At 44.2% G+C, this 22,855-nt stretch overlaps 1 protein-coding gene and 1 non-coding gene across 5 annotated transcripts; both read right to left on the reverse strand.

Moving 5' to 3' along the window:
- Window positions 1-6,050: 6,050 nt before the first annotated feature.
- SUB1 (SUB1 regulator of transcription) lies at window positions 6,051-22,591 on the reverse strand. 4 transcript variants are annotated; one of them, XM_077462895.1, is made up of 5 exons: window positions 22,481-22,591; window positions 15,484-15,556; window positions 13,723-13,851; window positions 10,653-10,761; window positions 6,051-7,986 (listed from the first exon to the last, which is right to left on the reverse strand). In XM_077462895.1, the coding sequence occupies exons 2-5, from the start codon at window positions 15,553-15,555 to the stop codon at window positions 7,907-7,909; spliced, it is 390 nt and encodes a 129-aa protein (XP_077319021.1). In that variant the 5' UTR covers window position 15,556; window positions 22,481-22,591; the 3' UTR covers window positions 6,051-7,906. The 4 variants fall into 4 exon arrangements, with proteins under 4 accessions (XP_077319021.1, XP_077319020.1, XP_077319023.1 ...); XM_077462894.1 differs by having other exon boundaries at window positions 22,485-22,573; XM_077462897.1 differs by having other exon boundaries at window positions 15,484-15,559; window positions 22,485-22,568.
- Window positions 18,127-18,259, reverse strand: LOC143941511 (small nucleolar RNA SNORA66). The gene has a single exon (XR_013264201.1). It is a non-coding gene; the product is annotated as a small nucleolar RNA SNORA66 (small nucleolar RNA).
- Window positions 22,592-22,855: the final 264 nt, after the last annotated feature.

A 22,855-nucleotide genomic window follows, 5' to 3' on the forward strand; every position in this document is an offset into this window, starting at 1 on the left:
CCACCCGAGATGTGGGTGGGGGCAAACCTTCATGCAGTAGCACTTTTGTTCGCAGGCTTGCGGTTCCAGGGGCGCTTCTGACCGTCCGTGGATGTCCCGTCGGGCTGGGAACGTTTTGTCGAAGCACTGGGTGGACGAAAAAGCCGCTTGTGAGTGGAAAAAAGAGGGCCCTTGCCTGCGGCGTGGCTCCTTAGCCTTCCTGGCCTGTGGGAGTAGTGTACTCTTACCACCCGTGGCATTTTTAATAATGTCATCCAACGAAGCTCCAAAGAGTAGGTCGCCAAGGAAGGGAAGATTCGTCAGGGCTTTCTTGGATGCCTGGTCAGCAGACCAGCATTTTAACCAAATCAGGCACCTCAGCACCACAGCTGACACTGAAGCCCTGGATAACAGAGGGAGAGTATCCAGGGCCGCGTCACAAACGTACTTAAGGCCTTGCACTAGTTGGTCTGCTAGTTCCACGCAGACAGGGGAGGCCTGTTGCCCTCCCAATTCGCAGTTTAAAAGTATTGCCCACTCAGTTTCTGCGACACCAGTGCGGATGCCAGTACGGGTCGCACGGTTGACCCCACAACCATAAACAAGGAACGAGCCACCGCCTCAGCCTTGCTATCCGTGGGATCCTTGAAAGCAGGAGTCGCCTCAACCGGGATCCTGGTTACTTTATTTAACCTAGATACTGGTGGGTCCACGACCGGAGGAGCTCACCACTTCTTGAGAAGGCTTTCCTCAAAGGGGTAACGCACCGCCATGTTTTTGGGGACCGAAAAGGTCCTTTGCGGCCGACTCCATTCCCTGTAGATGAACTCGTCAAAATAATTCAAATACAGGAACACCTTAGGTGAACGTGCTGGCTTGCGGGACCCAAAAGGGAAGGATACATCAGCAGAGGGATCCGCTGGCTCCTGGATCTTCAGGGTATCACGCACAGCTGTGATAAGTGCTCCAACAAGTGCTTTGTCGCGCCCGGACCCGGAATCATCCTCGCTGTTCCGAATGGTCCCGTTCAGCCTCGTCTGCTAGGTCAGAGCAGGGGTCACCAGCCGCAGCAGGGCCCGAGTCTGCATCAGAGCTCTCCCCAGAGGACGGGGGGCAGGGGCCTTTTACGTACACCTTTCTTCCACGCACCGCCTCTATTTTTGTAACAAAAAAGTTAAGGCCCGCCGTCAGGGTGTCCATGGGCACAGTGCTATCCGCAGGTGACCCGGTTGCAATAGCCTGGTTTTTTAGGGGAAGAAACACCAGTTTCTGAAGCCATGCTGACCATCTGTCACCTGAAAGGGGACTCTGTGATGGTTACTAGCCATGCCTGTAGTCCCCAGGAGGTTACCCAGTTGCAGAGTGAAGAGACTGTGTCAGCAGCAGCTGTAGAAAAGAGCGGTGAAACGATCTGCAGAGCTTGCACCAGCGTTCAGGGAATGGCCATCCAGCGTCCTGTATACACAGTGGACACAGGAAAGAGCATGTTATAGCACATGGCATGCTGTCACAAGAGAACTGCAGTGAAAAGAGAGCTCAGGCTTCAAAAAAAAAAAAAATGGTCGCCAATGCAGCTAATAGGAAAATCCCATAGAAAATGGCCGCTGAGGCTCACAAGGGGAACCTCCTCTGCCCTCAGCCAAAATGGCCACCGGACAGCACCATGCAGTGACAAGAAAAATCCCAGAACAGCGCTGCCTTCAACCAGCAAAAATACCTCCACAGACACCTTTTGGGACCCCCCCCCCCCCCACACCAGGACCATCGCTAGCCCCACAGACCCCCTACAGGTGAGAGACCCAGCGATCCCCATACACACACCACCCGCAGCACATGCAGCCTCCCAGCTGCTCAACCCCCCGAGGGAGGGAGAGCCGTACCTACCAGTCCTGAAGAGCTGGGAGACATTCCATCACAGACCCACTCCTGCGCAGTTACAGGGTGGCTGCTGGCCCGGTATACTGTGATCCAGACATCAGTAGCCCGGAGCATTGAAGCTCATCGACCACCTATGTATGGTATGTCGTGGTCTGCCGAGCCTTAGCTGCAACCTGCATGCGCTCGATGGCCGGACTGGGGGGACTACAAGGATTACAGCCTGTCACCCAGCCTGCAGTTGATGAAAGATCCTGGGATCTTCTATCTTGCGCAAAATTATAAATCCTGCATCAATAAAAATGGACCAAAGGGCCTGCAGGGTTCCTAAGTCATTCTCCTTCACTAGGCAAAATAAAACTGAGTCTGCTGGGGTAGCAGGGAGGGTTGTTAGCACAGGGGCCGCCCCATGGGCGGTACTGACAATTCTGTGTATTGTGTTACAATTTTGCCTAGTTCTCCTAGTGCAGTGATGGTGAACCTTGGCACCCCAGATGTTTTGGAACTACATTTCCCATGATGCTCATGCACTCTGCATTGTAGTTGAGCATCATGGGAAATGTAGTTCCAAAACATCTGGGGTGCCAAGGTTCGCCATCACTGTCCTAGTGGCAGGCTAACAAACCCATTTAGTTACAGAGAGGAGCTGTGTCAGTCGGTGAATATAAGAGAAACCAGTGTTTTCCAGATGCAAACGTTATGTTCACGTTTAGTCTGGGTGGTTGCTATTGTTGAGCGAACTATTATTGTCATGCCTGTGTATATTTTTCTATATTGCAAGCCTACCAGCAGGATATACAGTATGTTTTTTTTTTGTTTGTTTTGTCCCCTTTTTCCAGGCTTCCTAGTAAAGCGACATGGCTTGGTGGGGAGATTTTGTTCAGGTGCCTTATGGCCCCGGTCCTCATCTTCAGTTTACTACCATTTATTTGGATTTCCACCTGAATGTTTACCTCCATGGATCTTGGTTTGACCCAGGGCAACTCTTGGCACGTGTTCTTTCTTGGGTTCCTGGTCGAAGCACATGGTGTACCTTCTGGTGTGACTATGCTTCCAGGTTTGCATCAGCTCCAGTCTGTGCATCTATATTGTGGTGCAGAACAGGACGCCACTATTTCTGGTGCCTTGATCACTTACAGTCCCCATGGGTCCTCTTTGGCGACATGAAGGGAGGAGTCTACCCTGACCACATACATACCAGATGGCTAGCCTAGACCCACTTAGAGCATGGGGCCAGCCTAGAGTAGAACCTATTGCTGCACTATTTAAATCTGAATTAATCCTTGTGCATACCATTTTAAAGCAATTGCTTTACACATTTTCTGTATTGACTGGGATGTATACACCTGGGAGACTCTGCTATATGGTATTCTTGGGTGAAACCTTTGGCAAGTCCCCCAGCACGTCGCATTTCAAATATCTGGCTTTTTTTTTTTTTTTTTTTTGGTAAAACGTTTCCCTCTCAGACCTACTAGAAACAGACATCAAGTTTGTTTGAACCAATACTTCTCAAACAAATGCCTTGGTAACAATTAGACAGGAGGTCCTCAAACAATGGGGACTTGGATACCATTGTTGCATTTCAGTTGATAGTTGCACCAGTCTATTCTGTAACTATGGTAAACAAGTTTGTAATGGTTGACAATAGCCTGACATATGATACCATAGTGCCATCTTGAGGTCAAATTAGAGGCTTCTGCCATAGTAGACTGAGGTAAAGCACTATTTTGCAAAAGGAGCCACATATTGATATGGGGATAGTAAACTTCCCACATAAAATCAAACAGACTGAAAGACAGGAAGGTTTGTACCAACCCGAAGAAGCTATACCTGAAGACATTTTTGTCCGCTCTCCTGCAACTGCTTATAGATGAAGTTTAGTACCTCGTTATCTACAGAGATCATAAACACACAGTAACCTTTAAGCATATTTCTACTATTTACAGGCCATAGTTACTGCTTATTTGCTAGGCATCTTGCTTGATCGATGCATACCTGTCATACAGTTGTGTATTCCTAGAATTGTAGGTGGAAAATAATTTTTGTATAGTAAAATCACATTTATACACTGCAGAGGTCTGAGCTTCCTTGCTTATGCCGCAAATTAACCTTAGTCGATAGACCAAAGCAAAACACCCAGCATTTGGCAACAGGGTAATTTGAGATTTAAATTTTAGATATGCTATGTTTAGGGTAATTGTTTTATACACCTATCTAGGTAAGAGGCCCTGTTATCCGAGGCTACTTTGCGTGAACCAATATGAAGGTTGAGATCTCTTATGGTTTAGGATTCTCCCCCCCCACCCCTTGTTGCAACTTTGAAAGTCGCCCCACAGGCCTGTCCTAGGACCAGGCTTTTCTCCTCTTCTATGATTTATGGACATCTAGGATGCCCGCCCGCCCGCCCTAGACAGTATCATGCCTCGTTTACATATATTTACAGAATTTGGAAGCATTGTCCTTACTTGTTTTTGAACAATACATTATTCATCATCTTAAAATTGTCTTGAGGCCTAAAAAGGTCCCGATTAAGGCGGTTGTTCCATGAAACGTGTAGACATTGACCTCATTTTTACCCTCAATTATGTGCATCTGAATGTCTTTGACATGCACAATAGCAATTTTTGTGATAAAATACTGTTGAAGTTTTAAAAAAACACTTGTTTGTGTTCTGTATACTCACTACCGGCAACATTAAGTCCCACCTAGAGGTGGATCGATATGTGGCTTTTTTTAATTAATTGGCATTGGCTGATTGTGCTGATAAAAAAAAAAAGGCTGATTATAAATTCAGTGTGAGTTTCAAATGACTTCTGTAATAGAAGTCAATGCAAGTTGCCTGAAGTCTTCAGTAGAGACCCGTTTCTCCTCTCTGGGCAGTCTGCCAAGTCTGAGGAAAAAAAAAAGCTAAAGAGACACAATGTTTATGCTTATCAATGATCTGAACCTTGTGTGTAGGAGACACTTGTTGCTTACAAGTACAAATCCAACATATACATATATATACATAGCAGAGACCCTAGGGAATAAAATAGCATATTTTTATGTCACACAGTATTTGCGCAGCAGTCTTTCAAAACACTTTTTTGGGACAAACACAATAATTAAAAAAACAAAAAACACAACACAGTAAAGTAAGCCCTTTTTTCAGCCAAAAATTTTGATTACCCGTTTTTGTGTAATATTTAAGTTTTTTTCTAAATTATACATACAAGCAAACTGATTGGAAGTTTGTTTTTTAATAAATGTAAGAAATTTTCTGTATCACTTACTACTTAAGGCTGCTTACACACTGGAACGGGCAGGCATTGATGGTAAAACGCTGCTAGTTTTAGCGACGTGCTTATAACCCAGCTAGCGGCCAAGGAAGGGGTTAAATGCGCCCATGAAGCGCCACTGCCAAATCCCTTTGCAGGCGCTTCGGCAGCACTGCCCATTCATTTCAATGGGCAGGAGCAGTATACACCACTCGAAAGATGCTGCTTGCAGGATTTTTTTTACATGCTGCCAGCGCATCTGCAGGGGAGCCGTTTGGCAGGCAAAAGGCGCCTGAAAAACACCTGGTGTCAAACGGGTATAACGTTAGATTTTATGAGATGAAGGGGAGAGGGGGAGGGGGAGAGGGGGGGGGGAATGAAGGGGAGAGGGGGAGGGGGAGAGGGGGGGGGGGAATGAAGGGGAGAGGGGGAGGGGGGGGGAATGAAGGGGAGAGGGGGAGGGGGGGGGGGGGGAATGAAGGGGAGAGAAGAGGAAAAATAAAAATAAAAGAAAATCGGCACCATATCGGTGGCTGCAATTTCTAAATATTGGCATCGGCCAGAGAAAAACCCATATTGGTCAACCTCTAGTACCAACTATATGGGCTTCTTTATCTAGACGGGGGAATCCTCATGCTATACTATTGTGTTCTAATGGCAGGGATGCCTCCCCGCTATCAGAACATAACAATCAGTGCTGTTGCCTAAAGCTGGCAGCACTGCTTGTTGTCTACAACCAGCCTCTCATGTTTTTTTCCCCCAAGTCGATTGTTAGATTGACTTCTGTACAACCAGGATGCCCACACATGGATACCCTGTATGGCCAGGTTCAGAGGCTTGTATGTTACCACACTTACATAATGCCTGTAAATTTGAAGAGATTAAATTACACAGGAAAAAATGAATAAATCAGGACAAAAAAATTCTGCTGTGCCAGTATTGCTTTGGAATGTATATTTACTGAGGGTACATCAAAAGGAAGTCAATCTAGGTTCTAGAATTATGGCAGCAGCCAACCAGTTTGTTTACCCAAACAGCAATAGAAGATTCATTTAACCTAAGCACACTGCTTACAACAAATGCAGCTTTTATACAAAAAAGGTACAAAACATCTCAAGAGATACTTTTAGTATGTGCATAACAGACAAGGAGGAGCAACAGCTTTAAAAAAAAAAACAAAAAAAAAAACACCCCATGCACAAAAATTCATTATTTGCAGTGGACAGTTTATGGTAATCCTGGGACCCCTGCAGTCCTAAAGCTGGTGAGGAAACAGCATGTCCCAATGTGCCACCTGCTACTGGTTGGCATGTTATACTAGAACTTTAAGTTGCCCAACAGCTGGAGAACCAGGCAGCACCCAAGATTTATTCATATTCTATGAACACAGAAGACAACAGTTCACGTATTGCTGGAAAAAAGTAAGGCCTTTAAACAGCAAGGTGCAAAGAGCAACAAACATTTTGCAATGTATAGGCATCATACTGGAAAAAAATAAAAATAAAAAATAACCCAGTAAAACAGCCAGACTAAGGAAAACCAATTCTCTGTGATTGCTTTAAATAAATAATCTGTGGTGTTGCAGCACAGAACATCACCGAGAGGAAAAAAACGCAGTAGACACTTTGCTTATTGACAAAAACTGGGAGAATGAGAAGTTGGGCAGGTTGTGGTCTTCAACTCCACTTCAGTTATTCTTTCCTCCAAGTTTCATAAATCAGCCAGGCTGGTTGTTTTGGGTTTGAAATCTACCCACCCCATTGTCTGGACTTCTCCCCCATCTATCATGCATGTTACTAAAGCAGAGTTAAGCTGTATAGTTGGTGCTCTTAAGAAGTTGGCAGGAGGAGACAATGTATGGGGGAAAAATATAATATGGAGCAAGGCATTTAAAGGCTTTGTATATGCTTTGTAGCCATATTCCTCTATCCAGCTTCACCACATTTGTGTTACCTAACCTTCTACTGCTGCATTGGTACCACACATAGTAGATGCTTCGCTTTAAAAAAAAAAAAATACTGCAGAAAAACAAAGCAAGATCAGTGCTCAACTGTTCTTGTAGCCCTAAAAAAAAATTTAAAGTAAGCCTCCAGCCAAGGTTCTTTGAACAGACTATAAATGGTTTGATCCTCAGGTTTTCAATGAGGACTGTTTCGGTGCCCCCACCAAAAACATCTGCACTGCATCCTGGCAGACCCAGCAGTAAAGAGTAATAAAAACCTAGCAGCAAACATTACCCTATTACATCCAAAATGAAAAACTTTAAGCTGGAGTTGAACTTTAAATATCCTGTTTACACATAAGAAATGTATTCAATGCAAACCTAAATGTAACAAAAGTACCCTATACTGTATGGATTTCTGAAAAAGGCAGAAAATGTTAAAACAGATTTTGGTTATTTTAAATTTTACAGTATGACCTGTCAGTGAGTTTACAATCTAAAGGGGCAACTTTCTCCAAATAGAATCTGACATATCAGATAACACATTGAAATTCCAGCAAAAAAATAAAAATAAAAAACCATCACCAAAATGTTCTATTTGCCCTGAAATAAGCCACAGCAGGGCCAAAGAATAGTCCATCCACTGGGAAATTGAGGCTAAAACTGCATTTTAAATCAAATCGGACCAATTTTAATGCACATAAAAATGCGTCATCTTACAAATTGTTTTGCAATCCAAACTGTACAAGAGCTTGTAAAACAAGAATAGAAAACAAAAAAAAAAAAACGGCAAATGTAAAAAGAGTGCTTAAAACTAAAACAGGAGGGAGGTTGTGGTGCCAGTGGATGGAGGTTACAGTTTTCTTATTGCATTGTCAATGTCGGACATCTGTTCCTTAAGCTGGTTCCACTGCTCCGGATTTAATGAGATACCTACAACACAAACATATATTCACATCACAATTGTTAAAAAGCAAAAGAAAACATTGGGGGTTATTTACTAAAGCAAAATCCACTTTGCACTGCAAGTGCACTTGGAAGTAAAGTCGCTGTAGATCCGAGAGGGACGTGCAAGGAAAACACAGCATTTTAGCTTGCACATGATTGGATGATAAAAATCAGCAGAGCTTCTACTTATTTCAGATCTACCCCTTAGATTGTAGTGCAACGTGGATTTGCCCTTCGTAAAGAACCCCTGAATGTCTTCATGGGCTGGATCTCCTAGCAGCCAGCCAGTTCACAGCACTTCTGTGAATATTTTACCAAATACCCAAATCTGGTGGCACTGAATGACTCCTGCACATAACACTTAACTGCTTCCGAACCACAACCCGCACACATACTGTGACAGGGAGGCCCGCTGTGCTAAACAATTACCTGTATGTTTGCTTCTTCTTGGTCACATGCGTGCCCCCAGCAGGAGCCAAACGCCATGTCCAGCGAATGATGTCCGCCAGGAACCCACCGCTCATTTGGAGAGAGGCAGAATGGCGGTCTGCCTATGTAAACAAGACAGACCGTCATTCTGCCAGAGGAAGATGGAGATATTGTGTTTCAGAAACGAGGATCTGGGGTGTACGTGTTCCATGCAGCCTTGATTTAGCCCTCCTGAAGCTAGAGGACCCAAACTTTTGAATACCTGCCTGATCTCTGAGTAGAGATCTGTTCATTCATACCTTCATGCAAGAGATTACATAAATGTTCTTGTCTGCATAACGGTGCATGCCGGTGTGAGCGGTCTCAAGCTTTTAACCAGGTAGGCATCCAATCGTACCCACCGGTCCTGTTTTTCTTCTATTTTTTGGTTTGTCTATTACATATATTGTACTCGGGATATAATAAGCGCTAGGAGAATAATGCTTAATTGAAGATAATTCAATACTAGTGTTTGAGACACCTGGCACCCGATGGACCCATAACTATGGATACCAGGGCAAACCTCCTGTGTGGTGCTCTCATTCTGGGGAGTGTTGTCTGTCTTTATGACTATCAGGATGGTAGAGGGTGACTTCCTATCCTGCCAGGTTGGCTTTTGACCTATATGGTTAGTTGCAAGGTTGCAAATTCCTGGTCCCTATCCTAGGTGATTTTATAGTATTTACCATTCATGTTATGCCGTTTATTTTATTTTTCTCCGTTCGGTCATACTTTTTGTAACATCAGTGTGATTTACGATTTGTTTTAATTATATATCCAGCATTGATGCACATGGATGATAATCACCTTGATCTTGTTTGAAAAAACACCAAAATAACAATTTCAATAAAGCAAAATAACAGCCTGGTAATGAATGGGTACATCTTCCAAAGGTCAAGTGGTTAAAAAGGATAGAAGGCAGCGACTGCCTCAAACCAGCAACCTTTTCCTTGCACGTGCCCAGTTGCTCGGACCCATTTCATTTGCGTGCATATTAAATAAAAGCGAAAGTGTTCATTTGTGTAGTGGCTATCTTTAAAACCATAGTCCACCCTCAGGAAAATAAATAAATAAATAGCGTAAACTAGTGAGTGTACAGCTTGTATAACAGTGTAAATTTGCTTGGCATTCGTGGTTCCCTCAATGAACTGTAGCTCTCCAGTGCCGGCAGCACTCATGCAGCCCCAGACCATGACACTCCCACTACCATGCTTGACTAAGACAAACTTGTCTTTGTACTCCTCACTTGGTTGCCGCCACACACCTTTGATGCCATCTGAACCAAATACGTTTATCTTGGTCTCATCAGACCAGACCATGGTTCCAGTAATCCATGTCCTTAGTCTGCTTGTCTTTGGAAAACTGCAGGCTTTCTTGTGCATCATTTTTAGAAGAGGTTTTCTTCCGGGAAGACAGCCATGCAGACCAATTTGATGCAGTGTGCAATGTATGGTCTGAGCACTGACAGGCTGACCCCCTCCCACCGCCTCAACCTTTGTAGCAATGCTGGCAGCACTCATATGTCTATTTCCAAAAGACAAACTCTGCATAGGATGCTGAGCACGTGCACTCTTTGGTTGACCATGGCGAGCCCTGATCTGAGTGGAACCTGTGCTGTTAAACCTCTTTATGGTCTTGGCCACCGTGCTGCAGCTCAGTTTCAGGGTCTTGGCAATCTTCTTATAGCCTAGGTCATCTTTATGTAGAACAAAATTTTTCTGATCCTCAGAGTTCTTGGTCATGAGGTGCCATGTTGAACTTCCAGTGACTAGTATGAGAGTGTAAGAGCAATAACACTAAATTTAACACACCTGCTCCCCATTCACACATGAGACCTTGTAACACCGAGTCACATGACACCAGGGAGAGAAAATGTATAAATTGGGCCCAAATTCACTTAGGGGTGTAATCACTTTTGCTGCCAGCGGTTTAAACATTAATGGCTGTGTGTTGAGTGATTGAGGGGACAGCAAGTTTACACTGTTATACAAGCTGTACACTCACTACTTTACATTGTAACAAAGTGTCATTTCTTCAGTGTTAACACATTAAAAGATATAATAAAAACATTTACAAAAATGTGAGGGGTGTATTCACTTTTGTGAGATACTGTATATCAATATCCATCTCATTTTCACGTACAATCTTCTTCAGGAAGAGTACAGCAGCTCTATTGCCATTACCTTTTCTTCCAGGTTTCAGTTCTCCTTGCTGATCCATGAAATATTCTCTGATGTCAATGAGAACTTTTCCTTTGAAGTCCCGAACACTGACATATCTCATTTTACCAATCTGTCAAGAAACAGTTTATGAAAGCTTTGTTAGTGGCAGCAACAGTACATTTAGGTCCCATTCGCACCTTTGCATTTGAACGCAGATCAACTACATGTACACGGGGTAGGATTGTTTTAAAATGGTGCAAGTACACATCATGAAAAGTATTTACATGTATTTACATTTTTTTTTCCTTATGCAAAGATGACAATGGCGGTGCTGTAAAATGTACAACTGTTCATAATGCACACAACGATGCATGAAAAAAAAAAAAAATAATAATAATAATTATGCTTGCTGTGTCTAGGGAAATTGAAACCCTTATTGATGAATACGGTGAATTCCTCACTCCTGCAAGCTTACTCTTCAAAACTCTGGCCACAGCATCAAACTAATCAGGACCAATGGTCCTGCACTGAATGCTAGGAAGCCAAAGGCATGCCCACATCCCAAAAGTGGCAGAGCACCACCTGCTGGAGATGCGAGGAAAATTCACTTAATCAACATCCTCTAGTCTAGACACCACTTAACCACTTCAGCCCCAGAGGATGTTACCCCCTTCCTGACCAGAGCACTTTTTGCGATTCAGCACTGTGCAGCTTTAACTGACAATTGCGCCATCGTGCGACATTATACCCAAATAAAATTAACGTCCTTTTTTCCCCACAAATAGAGCTTTCTTTTGGTGGTATTTGATCGCCTCTGCGTTTATTTTTTCCCCCCTATAAACAAAAAAATAGCAACAATTTGAAAAAAAAAAAAAAAAAAAGCCCACACACAATATTTGTTTTTTCACAATATTTTCTTTTTGCTATAAGAAATATCCCCCAAAAATATATAAAATAAAACATTTTTTCCCTCAGTTTAGGCAGATATGCATTCTACAGTTTTTTTTTGTTTTGTTTTTTTAAATATCGCAATAAGCGTATGTATATTGATTTGTAGATGTTATAAATTTTGCACAAACCAAATAGGGGATAGATTTATGGCATTTTTTATTGGTAATGATGTCGATCTTCTTCTGATAATGTAATGATGGCGATCTGACTTTTTTTCGGGGCCGTGACATCATGGCAGACACAGCAGACATTTTTTACTCCATTTTGGGACTATTGTCATTTATACAGCGATCAATGTTATACAAATACATTGATTACTATGTAAATGACATTGGCAGTGAAGGGGTTAACCACTGGGGGGCAGTGAAGGGGTTAAGTGTGTCCTAGGGAATGACTGTTAGGGGGCTGGACTTCACACAACTGTGATCACAGCTCTGATGAGACAGCTGTGATTACTGTCCTGTCTCTAGGCCAGTGATAGCGAACCTTGGCACCCCAGATGTTTTGGAACTACATTTCCCATGATGCTCAAGTACACTGCAGCGTGGATGAGCATCATGGGAAATGTAGTTCCAAAACATCTGGGGTGCCAAGGTTCGCCATCACTGCACTAGGCAGAACAGGGAAATGCTTTGCTTACAAAAGCATCTCCCCGTTCTTCCTCTCCGTGACACGATCGAGGGCACCTGGACATAAGAGTCTGCGGGACCCACGGTCACAGAAGCCGTGGCGGGCACGCACTCACGCCACTGGCCCACGTCTCTGCTTCTTAAAGGGGGATGTACCTGTATGCCCCTTTGCCTACCAGCGCCCTTCTGCCGATGTACATCAGTGTGCACTGGTCAGCAAGCGGTTAAGGACAGAGCCTCTTTTTGAGATGTGCTGTTTACAAGTTAAAAAAACAGTTTTTTGCTAGAAAACCCCCAAACATACTTTTTTCTTTTTTTAACACCCTAGAGAAAAAAATGGCGGTCTTTATATGTCGCTTCTACCCTGCATTGTTATGCAGACGAGTGGGGCCATCTTCCCCTCGGGGGCGAAGTTCAAATCGCCTCCGCTGACGGCCCTGGTAAGTGGAGGAGGGCACCAGGAACCCTCTCCCTCCGCCGATAAAAATGATCTTACAGCAAATCCACCATAGAGACCACCCTTATCAGAAACCAGAACGCCAGCCGAACAAGATGATACCGGGGGGGTTAAGGCAGCTAGCTGCTGCCATAACAATGCCCCCCTTCAAAGTAAGGACATATAACAGTGTGTGGAGGTCCAGAAGTGGTTAACATAGTTCATCCTAGCAGCAGCCATGAGCTTGCTTTACCTTTTAACCCCTTGAATATCAAGACACTTAGAGATGCACCTAGCTAGTCAGAGGGTTTTTGTGGACATGTCCTGAGAAAAGTATCACAGCTACCAGTCTGGAAATTGCTAGTTTCCTGGCTGTGACTAGCCTTAATAGTTTAGCGGCATAAACCTGGAACAAATATGCAGTAAATAAGTGTCAACTCCGCTGCATTTGCCCAGCTATGCAAGCCCCAAATAGGCACTTCAATCTGAAAGATAAAGATGCACTTATAAAAAGTTATATGAACTGTTCCATCTACAGACTGGTAATGTGTCTTGAAATTACCACACAGCCCAATCAAGCAGGTGATACATTAAAGCAGGTATGTCCAAAGTCCGGCCCGTGGGCCAATTGTGTATCATGCTACTGTAATTTAATCCTTTGCAAAAGTTTAACAGTTCCACTAAACAATTGCCTGAACTTAGGCTTTGGAAAAATATTATAGTAGAACTATAGGAAAAAAAAAAAAAAAATTCTCATTTAGCATAGAGGGGTTATAACCTTTGTAGGATTTTTTTTGCCATCTGTATCCAATTGGTGAACATTTACTTTCTTTCCTGTCTCACAGCTAAAACAGGAAGTGAGGAAATTATTGCAAATTAAGGGAATTTGGGAACCTCCAGGTCACCAGAACCAATGTCTCTATTGAAAGATTCTCTGTATTATCCCTTTTACTTTCACTGATAACAGTGAACAGGACAAAGAGGGTGAATCTCCTAGACCACAAATCTAATAGGTGTTCTAATTCATCTCCACTGTAAAAAAAAAAAAAAAAAAAAAAAAAAAAGTTTTTTTTACCTGAAACATGTTGTCTTCTGGTTCATTGCGGCTTTGTTTGGCAGATGCCTTAGAACTTTCTCCTCCTGTCTTCTGTTTCTTTGTTGGCTTCTCCTTCTCTGGTGGAGGAGCTGGCTTTTTTCTCTTTGCCTGGGAAAGCAATAGAAAGATTAATACAAACCAAAAAACGCAGCCAATACTTTGCTAATTACTGCTGGCACCTGAAAAAAACAGAACAAAAAAAGCAAAAAATATCTCCATGGTATTCACTGAACAAAAAGCCCCAGGGGGGGGGGATAAATGAAATAAACCACACACCACAAAGCTTTTGTATGAAAAGTGTGAACAGGAAAATGCCAAACAGCTTCCAACTTTCATTTCTGCAGTTCAAGTCTGAAAATAAATGGCTGCAAACAGATTAAGAAACGTTAACCTTGGCACGCTCTTCATACACAAGGCTCTGTTTATGGCTCACTGATCTAGCAGTCAATAGCAGAAGAAGAAAAAAAAAAAAAAAAAAAAAAAAAAAAAAAAGGATCTATTTGCTGTGAAAGTCCAAAAAAAAAAAAAAGGAAACAAAATGAAAGAGAAATATGTTTTTTCCAATGCACTAGTTAATAAATCTTTGACCCCCACCATGTGCATAGCCAATGTCAAGACACTCAAATGCACATGCTTTACAGCTCCTAGCTGTCAACCTCAACTTTCATTGACACCTTCAGTCTTCAATTAGAATGTGATCATCATTTCAGCAATGACAAACTAAAGGCTTCATAATAAGGATTGCTACTTGCATAGGACTTTGCAGCCTGTAAATACTTTAACCACTTGCCAACCACCTGCCGCAGTTATACCGCGGCAAGGTGGCTTTTCTGCACAAGATGACGTACTGGTACATCATTTTCATGCATTAGCCTGTATGTGGGCACGCGCACACCGATTGGGTAGTGGGGGGAGCCAATGTCGGCCGCCAGCCAGAGACTGAACGGGGATCTGTCAATGTAAACAAGATAGATCTCCATTCTGACAGAGGATGAGACAGGCTCTCGTCTTCCTGCTATGCAGGAAGACATCTGTTGTCCCAGTCAGACCGTCTCCCACACCCAGGGAACACAATTAGCCCCTTGATCGCCCCTGATGTTAACCCCTTCCCTGCCATTGTCATTTATATAGGTGATCAGTGCATATTTTTAGCACTAATGTCACTGGTCCCAAAAGTGCCCGATCTGTCCACTGCAATAAAAAAAAAAAAAAAAAAAAGGAATGAGAATATTTATTAACTTGATCTTATTCTAAGTAGGAAACTTTTCTTTTGTGTGCAAATACATTTCAGATTTATCATGGCAGCGCCTGTTAGTGGGCATCCACTCACTTGCTGCTGCCACGTCCCTCACCATGTTGTGTCACTGTTGCATCACCAACCACCCCATTAAAGTGAATGGGACTGTCAGTGAGTCAACAGCAGGATAGAGGAGGAGCCTCTGCAGGACAGAGATGACAGTTGCTCTTTAAAAATTATGATTTAAATCAACCCCTTTTACTAGCGATTTATATCAACTTGATTTAAATGAAATCCACCCTGCATTCCATAAAGCATCTCAGTACAAACATGCCCAGACAATGCAGCAGTCCAGGGACCAAGGGTTCCAAATGTCTGACAACTATGTGGAACAACATTCACCTGCATGGAGCTGCCCTCTGCAAAAATGATACACCCAGGGATTCATCTGAGCATTCAATTCAAATACAATCTATTAGTACCAGGTTTAGTAGTTTACTTACCTTCTGGTCAACCTCACTGTCTGATTCGCTTCCAGATGAGCTTGAAGACACCAACTCCTTTGATTTAGGCATGCTGCTGAACAACAAAAGGGAACAGTTATTACTCCAACACACACAACCCATGCACTTTGAAGAAAAGCTTATGTGCAACAGAACACAAAGGAATATTTCTACACGGCTTCATTCCTGCTGCATTTCCGACAATAAATTTTGAAATGGCTTTGTTTTCTTTAAAGGAGAAATACCAGTGTGCCTAAAAATGTCCGTTGCCCATCTGCTATATCAAGGACTTGAGTCAAGAGGTCCAAGTTCCCACTGCCTTCACTAATGGCATACTTGTTGCAAGTAGCCAAGAACATATTTCTCATACTTATGAACCTATGCCCCACTAATCAGATTTTGGATAAACACCCAGTGGTGACTTTTTGATGTCTGCCTAAAGAACGGGGAAAAAAAAAAAAAAAAAATGAAGATTTGCATCTGTTCATTGTGCTTGAGCAGTACCATGAAAAATAAATAAATAGAAACACATTTTGTCTGGAATTCCTCCTGAAAAATGTCAGTGCACTCCCCGGTATTGTGAGCATGCCTAGGCAACCCTGTGCAGTCTTTTAGTTGTATATCTGCAGTATGAGATCTGAAGCCTAGTACACACTAATCTTATTTTTCTTTCACCCCAGCGGGCTGAACGAAAAAACCCGAAGCGCTCGGAAGGAGTCTCTGTACTAACATCAGTTAGTACAGCGATTTCCACTCTGAGCTATTGTGTTCTGACATGGGGACCAAACACATACACACATACATACATACGTACACACGGGTCAGTCATTGCCTGAGAGTGCTGAGTGGATGCCGATCAACAGCCTTTTTTAGGTCATGCCCCTTCAACAGAAGTCGGCTTCTATCGGCTACAGGCAACATCCAGATTTATTTTTTTTCCCCGTCGCCGATTCTGTGCACCGCAAGAACAATCACAGCAGCAGTTCAGTCGCTTGATCGTTCTTACAGGTGGCACGAGGCCCCCCCACCCCCCCGGCCGCCCTCGGGTGCTTCTCCGGTCTTGCCATGCAATCGAGCCGGAGAATGAGTCTGTTACCGCAGGACTCACGCTACACGCTATTACAAGGGATGGTTACATTCCTTGTAATAGGAATAAAAGGTAGGGGGAATATATATAATATATATATATATATATATATATATATATATATATATATATATATATATATATATATATATATATATATATATAATTTTTTTTTATAAATTATATATATTAAAGCGCCCCTGTCCCTGCGCATAGAAGCGAATGTGTACACATATGGATATTTTTAAAGTACCAAAAGAGTGCACAATTTTAATGCGTGATATGTTAGGTAATTAATCAGCGTAACATCTGTCACATTTTTCAAAAAAAATAAAAATTGGGCTAACCTTAAACTTTTTTATTCATGACGTCCCTGAAAATATAAAAGTCGAGGTTGCACCGAGTAAATAGATACCCAACTGTCAAAACTTAACTTTGTGTGCACCCATGAAAAAGGCACCAAACTTCAGTACCCTATTTTTCTATAGGTGACACTTTAAAAGCCCCTTATGTGTAGGCACCTGCCACATGGGTTTACATTTTTATGTGCATATATGTGGAGACTCAAGTTTTTTTTAAATGTCCCTGGGTGTAATCCCCCTCCCTCCAATCAATTGTCTCTCCTGTGCTCCCCTAAGGCTGGGTTCACACTGTAGCAATGCGGGAACGCCGCGAATCCGCGGCGGGTTCCCGCATCACATGCCTCCCGGCGGCAGTTCACACTGCCCTATGCGAACTGCTGGGAGTGTCAGTGAAACGTTAGTGATACCCCCAGATCAGTTCGCATATCGCAGTGCGATCTGCAAACTCGGACAGGAATCGGATCGCATGGTGTGAACACCCATGCGATCCGATTCTGCTGCAGACCAAAAAAAGGGTCCTGTGCGAGTTTGTGGCGGGTGCGATGCGAATCCAGCCATACTATCTGTATGGCTGAACTCGCATCGCACAGAGATCAGATGTGATTTGCACCGCAGTGCGGTGCGAATCACATCCGGGTGTCCTAGCCGCAGCAGTGTGAACCCAGCCTTAATGTAATTCACTGCACATCACACTGCATTACATTATTTTCGTGGTGTCACGGGATGCATGGAGCAGGCACCAGGATGCAATTTCTCGTCACCATGGCGCCTGGGATTTGTCGAGCCCTGATGTAAACAGACATGGCACTAGATATCTGCAAACGTGAGAGATCTGGTATTCTGTTAGGAAGGAGGCCAGCAAGAACCAGCATAAGACAGCCAATTCCCCATGACACAAGGAAGGTGGTGGCATGGGACAGGGCCTGTGTTATTAAAACATAACAATAGAACCAAAATGTAAAAGGGACAAGTGACAAATTTGTATTGGGTAAAGTTACTATTTAGCCAAGTTGAAGAATGATCTTCTTGAGAAGCAGAAAGGTATGCAAACATAACTTGATAAAATTAGAAATTCTTTGATAGAAAAACCAAACATGTAACCGAACTACATATTTTGCTGTCTCTATCACATGAAAGAAAAAAAAAAAAAAAAAAAAGGGTTCAGGTTTACTTGGCTATGTGACAAAGCACGTGACATGTTGTACAGAAAAATGAAAGCCAAAGAAATTGGACTCCAGAGCAACTCATTTTTCCACATCAGTTTATATAGCAAACGTGTTCCCCTTGCTTCTGCAACCGCATGCAGAGCTAGTGATCTAGTTTGCAAATAAAAGCTATAAGGCGATAGTCAAACAATGCCGACATTCTTCCTTCTTGGCTTACAGCTCCTTTAAACCCTGGAGCCCCAGCCCTGTAGCAGTATATCCGCTATAAGGCAGTCCGGAACTGGTTAGATCTAAATATATTTTAGTGCTCATGCACACGGACTAAACTGGCTGCAAAGCTAGCTCCGATGCCTGGAAAAATTGTTGTTAAAAACTTGATTTTTACCGCGTTTTGCATTGGCGTTTTTGCGCGTTTTTTAGCGTTAAGTAGCGTTTTTTAAGAAACACATCTCTTGGCTATAGCACTCAGAAAACAAAGAAAATATGTTGCGCGTTTTCCCGCGATTCGCGTTTTTACAGCTCTAGCTCCACGCCACGGAACGCACTGGTCCTGGGTTTTTTTTACAGCTTAAAAACGCCTATGCCATTTGCAGCTCAAAAACGCCTAGGTGGGCATGAAGCCATAGACTAACATGGACAGCCGTTTTTAAGCTGCAAAAAAAGCTCAAAAAAGTGGCTGTAAAACGTCCGTGTGCATGAGGCCTTATATATATATATTATTTTTTTTTTTTTTTTCAACCAGCAGAGGTGAATACAAGACTGACTATACAGAAGTACAAATCGTTTGGCAGTAAATGGATGTGTATGAGCTGTACATATACCAGTATTCCTGGAGTTCCCCTTGAAGAAAAACAACAAAAAAAAAAAAAAAAAAACTCATTCCTCCGTGTGGTTGGCAGGCAGCACCTAGGGAGGGGCATCACTATACAAAAGCAAAAAAAAAAAAAAAAAAACACCCCACACAGAAAGCTTCTACTGCCAGCTACAGCCAAATGCTTATATTTAGTTTCGGCATACTATGCATAACATACCTCCTGCTACATACTAAGATGAGACCTCACCTAAAAGCAAGCCATGCAACCACATAGCCCTTTAAAGCCACAGTGGCGTCAAGGTTATCAGTTACAATCGGCAATGCCATGCTCACAATACTTGGGAGCATGCAGACATTAGACAGTACAGATCACAATTCAAAAAGCACAGAGCGGCTATGCACCTTGTGATCACGCTAATGGCAATTAGCAGCCCTGTGTGCGAGTCATCAGCTGCAAATACTGTAGCTGCCTTCTTAATATAAGGATGCTTACCTGTCCAGCCTGCGATGTCGACACCCTAAACCATCCCTCGGCTCCGGGTGCAGGCAGCCTTACTAAGGGAAACAGGAAGTGAAGCCTTGCAGCTTCACAGCCTGTTACCTACCACGCGAGTCACACTACACTTTCTGAATGGTCCCGCTGTCTTCTGGGACCTGCATCTCCCAGAAGGGGATGGGGGTACGAGTTTTGTAGATCTCTGCACAAAGATGCGGTGACCTTACACGGAAGTGGATACCTGGTTTCGAGTGTATCCGCTCCCCCCCCGAAAGGTGCCAAATGTGTCAACCAAAAACATAAAATGTATTTTATTGGGATTTTAGGTGATAGACCAAACACAAAGTGGCACATAACTGAAGTGGAAGGAAAGTGATAAATGGTTTTCACAAACAAATACATGAAGAGTGTGGTGTGCATTTGTATTCAGCCCCCCCTGAGTCAATACTTTGTAGAACCTCCTTTCACTGCAATTACAGCTGCAAGTCTTTTTGGGGATGTCTCTACCAGCTTTACACATCTAGAGAGTGACATTTTTGCCCATTCTTCTTTGCAAAATAGCTCAAGCTCTGTCAGATTGGATGGAGAGCATCTGAATTCATGATTGCATGCAATGTCCTGATTCAAGTGTTTCCACTCATTTTGATGTTTATTTGCATATCCCCCCCCCCCCCCCCATGTGTGTAAAATCATCTTCTTGCTATCTGAGTTGTATAGCATATGCTATTGGCTGCATTTTCTATTGCCTGTACACTGTGGCATTTTATTTCTAAGAAAAATGTTTGAACAAGAAGTAATCTCTTGTTCCGTTTGTATTGTTTCCTTAATGTGAAATCCCTGGTGTTCCTGACAGTCCCTCTGCTTTATTATTAACAATGATCACACTAAGCAGGAGAGCACAGCGGTCAGTTTTTCTTTTAGCTATGCTGGGAACTCAGTGTGCTCTCCGCCAATGATCAGACTTGTCCTGACACCGCACAGCCATTCACTGGGAAGAACAGTGTGCTGCTGTCCCTCCCCCCCCAGCTCTTATGCCCCTTAGAGATGGGGGGGTGGATTCCACTGAGCAGGCGGTGGCAGGTCTCCTCTAAGGAGCTGCCCAATGGAAACAGTCTTCCAGTCCGTTACTATCTGACTGTCATCTGATCGATGAATGGGCGAATGTATCCCTATCCGTCTGTTCTTAGGACTGTGCCACCCCCATAGAGAATGGGTTTCATAGAATGCATCAAGGTGAAAAACCGTGAAGGTTTAACAAACCCTTTAAGCCCTTGCCGACCACTCTGCCTGGATGGCGGCAGAATGACAGTCCTGCAAGAATCGCTGTAGCTGTACGACGGGCGCTCGCAGGAGCCAATGTGCGTGGCTGGCAGCGCCGATGGTCACTGGCTACCCGCGGTTGGTCCTGAGAGGGACAGAATGGAGATCTGTCAATGTAAACAGTAGGTGTGCAACGGATCGGAACGTTCCTCGGGTGAGAGTTACGGCAAATAATTGAATTTGCAAAAACCTGTGAAAATTCCCCCACCATATAGTCCCCACTGTAATATCCACGTCATCTCCCCCACTGTAATATTGCCTGGGTAAGGCTGGGCAGGGTATCGCGGAGTATGGGCAGGGTATGGAGGGATGGCAGCGACTGTCACAGAGCAGCGCTGTGGGCACTACAGATCCAGCCCACATCGGGGCTGCCATCCGATCTCTCCCCTGCAATGTACAGATTTGTACACAGAGGGGAGAGTGGAACGACGCGGGTTTGCTCACATTATAAACGGCCGCTGGGTGTACAAAGATGGCCGCTGACCCAGAGCTAGGCCAAAGCTGCGGTGACGATCCGTCACACCCCTACTAAACAAAAAGATGTCCGTTCCGCTCAGGGGGTGAGGAGCCTTAGCCTGTTGTTAGTTACCTACTTAGGTATGAGCTCCGGTGTGTTGGCACACTCCATGTGCAGAGCCCGCCAGGAAGTTGGCGCTGCGCTAATCACGGGCAGTGAGACATTGCCTGATCTCTGCAGTCACACATCGGGGAAATGTCTCACTGCCTGTGATTAGGGCAGCGCAGCTCCAGCTTCCTGGCGGGTTCTGCACGTGGAGCATGCCAAGACGCCAAAGCTCATCCTTATTCCTACTGCTTAGGAACAGCGATGTGTCTCCTCCCCAGGACACACATTTAACCCCTTCATCGCCCTGTTAACCTCTTCCCCTCCAGTGACATTTATACAACAATCAGTGGCTATTTATAGCTCTGATCTCTGTATAAAATGTCACTGGTCCCAAAATAACATCAAAAGCGCCCGCCACAATCCCGATTAAAAAAAAAAAAAACTGAGAGTTGATGGAAACACGGGCTGGACTCCAGGACAGGTAAGTGTCCCAATATCCAAAGTCAGCAGCTGCAGCGTGTGTACAGGGTGTGTAGATGACCTCGTTTTTTTTTTTCATGCAGGCGGGGGAGGGGGGAACTCCGCTTTAGGGTGGTAATTCAATTTTTTGATGCATTGAATGTGTGTAATTCCTATGTGATCAGGTGTAAAGAGGCGAGGGAGCCACTGATGTAGCCCTCCATCTGTCTCATCCCCCTGATCATGTATGATATCAGAGGGGGGACATCAGTCTTGCTTTTGTGATAATGGGAGGGGCGCTAATGAAATGATCACAAAGACTCTTCTTATTCTCTTAGGGAGGGAAGGAGACACCGGCTCTTTGTCTTGGGAGGAGAGAGACACACACACACACACACACACAGCTGATACTAGCATCCCGCCAGGTATCGGAGGGCCCTTCCTCCTCGCCTCCTCACACGGCTCTCAGAGGAGCCCTCTACACCCGACAAAGCGCCATTTTGCCCTCAATGACAACATGGCCCCGCGGCCTCAGCACCCCGCGCGCTCCCGCCGGCGGGAGAATCCACCCGCGCCACGAGCGCTCCTCGTGGACGCGAGCTTATCCTTCCCGCCCTCGTCCACCATGAGGCGTCCTCTACAGAGCGCGACCTGCACCACAGGAGGGTTATGCCGCCCTCGCCCTTCCCTTCCCTTCCCTTCCCTTCCATTGTAAGAGGAGCACTCACCTACCTCCTTGTTCACACACGCTGCTCACACTCTCCTACCGTCCCTGACAGGAAGTGACATCTATGCGCCCCGCCTGTATAGGGGGGAGTGACGAGGAGACGTAGGTGCGGCGGCCATATTGCGATTGGCGTAACGTGGCTGGCGAAGCCACGTTGTGGTTGGCGTTATAGTAATGGCATAGTTGCCACGGATATCATATTGTGGTTGGTGTAGAAATGATAGTGTTTATACTCTAACCACATATGCATATCTCCCAACTTTTTTGAGATGGGAATGAGCGCCACCTATCAGCAAAAGTATGAAGGCCTAGGACACACCCCCTTAAAGTAAGGTGGGCAGATTTTTAAAATGAAATCCAGGGACATATTTTATTT

The sequence above is a fragment of the Lithobates pipiens genome, unplaced genomic scaffold (assembly GCF_037356315.1).
Source record: "Lithobates pipiens isolate NorthernLeopardFrog02 unplaced genomic scaffold, aLitPip1_a1.2 Scaffold_3, whole genome shotgun sequence".
NCBI classification, from domain to species: domain Eukaryota; kingdom Metazoa; phylum Chordata; class Amphibia; order Anura; family Ranidae; genus Lithobates; species Lithobates pipiens.

Coding starts and splice junctions, on each gene's coding strand:
- SUB1 (XM_077462895.1), bottom strand. CDS start 15,555: ATGCCTAAATCAAAGGAGTTGGTGTCTTCAAGCTCATCTGGAAGCGAA. Junction 10,762..13,722: donor CAGAAGACAACATGTTTCAG/GTAAAAAAAACT, acceptor GTTTCTTGACAG/ATTGGTAAAATGAGATATGT. Junction 7,987..10,652: donor ACTGAAACCTGGAAGAAAAG/GTAATGGCAATA, acceptor TTTGTGTTGTAG/GTATCTCATTAAATCCGGAG.